This window comes from Arvicanthis niloticus, chromosome 12, assembly GCF_011762505.2.
Source record: "Arvicanthis niloticus isolate mArvNil1 chromosome 12, mArvNil1.pat.X, whole genome shotgun sequence".
Taxonomy (NCBI): Eukaryota; Metazoa; Chordata; class Mammalia; order Rodentia; family Muridae; genus Arvicanthis; species Arvicanthis niloticus.
Window position 1 is genome coordinate 23,112,336 of NC_047669.1, and position 2,544 is coordinate 23,114,879.

The window sequence follows — 2,544 nt, forward strand, 5'->3', positions numbered from 1 at the left end:
TAGTGGTGCACATAGTTTGGTTGTAGCCAACAGCTCTCTAATTGGACTTACTGCTTGTTTAACAAGAGGGAGATCATATCTGGTATCAGAAAATTTAGCCAAGTATTCAGGACTAGTGAAATCATAGATCTTGGAGGAAAACATACAAACACACGTTACTAAAACAGCACAATTCCCAACTATATTGTAAATATGTATTTTCTTTGAAGTTACACTTTTAGAGGGTTAGAGACTGCCCTTTTTAAGATTTATTTATTTATGGATTTTATGGATATGAGCACCCTGTCTTCATGCATATGAGAAGAGGGAATCCGGTCTCATAGATGACTTTGGGGCCACCATGTGGTTGCTGGGACTTGAACTCCGGACTGATGGAAAGAGCACTCAAGTGCTCTTAACCACTGAGCCATCTCTCCAGCCCCCTAAATATTTATTCTTATTACCTACAGATAAAAGAAATGCCCCTTTGTAACAGACAGAGACCATTTAGAGAAAACCACAGTGGATCAGAATGGAAGAGAACAGGTGATCTTGTGGTAAGCAGCCCCCATTGATTTATCTGTGACACAGTATCTAAGGCTCAGGAGTCAGAAAGGAAGAGGGTGGAGAGACTGTAACAACCACGGGAACAGGAAGTCTGCTGTGAGATTGTATCTCCGGGAAATGACAGGGAATATCTCCCCATGGTACCTTAACAATATGGCTGCCTAAGCAAGACCTGAAGAAGCTCAACACTAGTAAATATGTTTACAGGGAAGGGGAAATCTCATGGAGCCCTATCCATAGAAAAAGAACTACACAAAGCTAAAAAAATAATGAGTGGGAAAAATAGTCTTCCTCAAGGCAGAGCCCTCAGATTGGTTACTAATACCTGAAATCACATATACGTGTGTGTGTGTGTGTGTGTGTGTGTGTGTGTGTGTGTGTGTGTAAATTGGGAAGATGACGTTTAAGTTTAAAAAGAGACTCCAGGATATCAGAGATGCCAGGACCATTGGACATCTGCTGCAGAAAGTTATAGGCAAGGAGCAGAGCTAGCCTAACATATATATATGTGTGTGTGTGTGTGTGTGTATGTATGTAATATATAATATATATGTATATACATATATGTTAACATTATATGGACAGAGCAAATTATATTCATATATTCAGGAGTGTGTGTGTGTATGTAATATATAATATATATGTATATACATATATGTTAACATTATATGGACAGAGCAAATTATATTCATATATTCAGGAGTGTGTGTGTGTGTGTGTAGCAACAGTTAAAGAAACAAAGGTTATGAATTTGACAGAGAGCAGCGGGTGAGGTACAGAAGAAGGGTTGTAAGAGGGAAAAGGAAGGGAGAAAATGATGTAAATATATTTTAATTAAAAATATTCTGTATTGCTCTTTCTCTTCCGGTCCCAGGCGCTGCGGAAGCCGCAGCTTACTGTGCAGACATGGCCAAGTCCAAGAACCACACCACACACAACCAGTCCCGCAAATGGCACAGAAATGGCATCAAGAAACCCCGGTCACAAAGATACGAATCTCTTAAGGGGGTTGACCCAAAGTTCCTGAAGAACATGCGCTTTGCCAAGAAGCACAACAAGAAAGGCCTGAAGAAGATGCAGGCCAACAATGCAAAGGCAGTGAGTGCACGCGCAGAAGCCATCAAGGCCCTTGTGAAGCCTCGGGCCATCAAGCCCAAGATGCCAAAGGGCCCCAGCCGCAAACTCAGCTGCCTGGCTTTCATCGCTCACCCCAAGCTTGGGAAGCGGATTCGAAGCTACATGGCCAAGGGTCGTAGGCTCTGCCAACCAAAGCCCAAGGTTCAAACCAAAGCAGAGGCCAAGGCTCCAGCTAAGGCCCAGGCCAAAGCTCCAGCCCAGGCTCCTAAAGGTGCCCAGGCCCCTGTGAAGGCCCCATAGAAAAGGCTCCTGCCAACATGAAGACAGATGGATTGCTGTGACACACCTACCCACACACTATTTGCAGATGACCAGTGTCCTAGGCTGTTTTTACAAATAAACTCGAGGCAAGATCTGTTAAAAAAAAATACTCTGTATTAAGGAAACTTCTCTTAGATTGTATAAAATAACAATATCAAATCCCAGTAATAATACAGCCACTTCACTGATATAATTACTGTATGCCATATGGACACATGGAGAACACACTTTCCATGCTGTAGTGTGCATTTCCCTTTCAAGCCCATAAAGCATAATGAAAAATTTTGATCATATGTTGAATCATAAAGAAGTCAGAACAAAACCAAAGGCTGGATCTCATGCAAATCTCGTCTCTGATCACAAGGTAAAGGTTAAGCTAGACCTTGGAAAACTAAACACAACAGTTTGAAATCTCTAAATGTTTACATGACACAAAATATAACTATAAAAATCCCGTAGTTTATACAGGAAATCCCAAAGAACTATAGGAAAATATTTTGAAGTGAATAACAATGAAAGAGACACACCTTTTAGATACAGTTAAGGCAGTTTTAAGGGAGGAAATGATAGCCTTAAGTAGAGCAGTAAAGAGTGTCTGAA

The 2,544-nt window shown here is 41.2% G+C and overlaps 1 protein-coding gene across 1 annotated transcript; it reads left to right on the forward strand.

The window, feature by feature from the left end:
• The first annotated feature begins 1,395 nt into the window (after positions 1-1,395).
• LOC117718129 (large ribosomal subunit protein eL29) lies at positions 1,396-1,965 on the forward strand. Its single transcript, XM_034515644.2, has one exon. It carries the CDS (start codon positions 1,453-1,455, stop codon positions 1,921-1,923), a length of 471 nt encoding a protein of 156 aa, XP_034371535.1. The 5' UTR covers positions 1,396-1,452; the 3' UTR covers positions 1,924-1,965.
• The last annotated feature ends 579 nt before the right edge of the window (positions 1,966-2,544 follow it).

Coding starts and splice junctions, on each gene's coding strand:
- LOC117718129 (XM_034515644.2), top strand. CDS start 1,453: ATGGCCAAGTCCAAGAACCACACCACACACAACCAGTCCCGCAAATGG.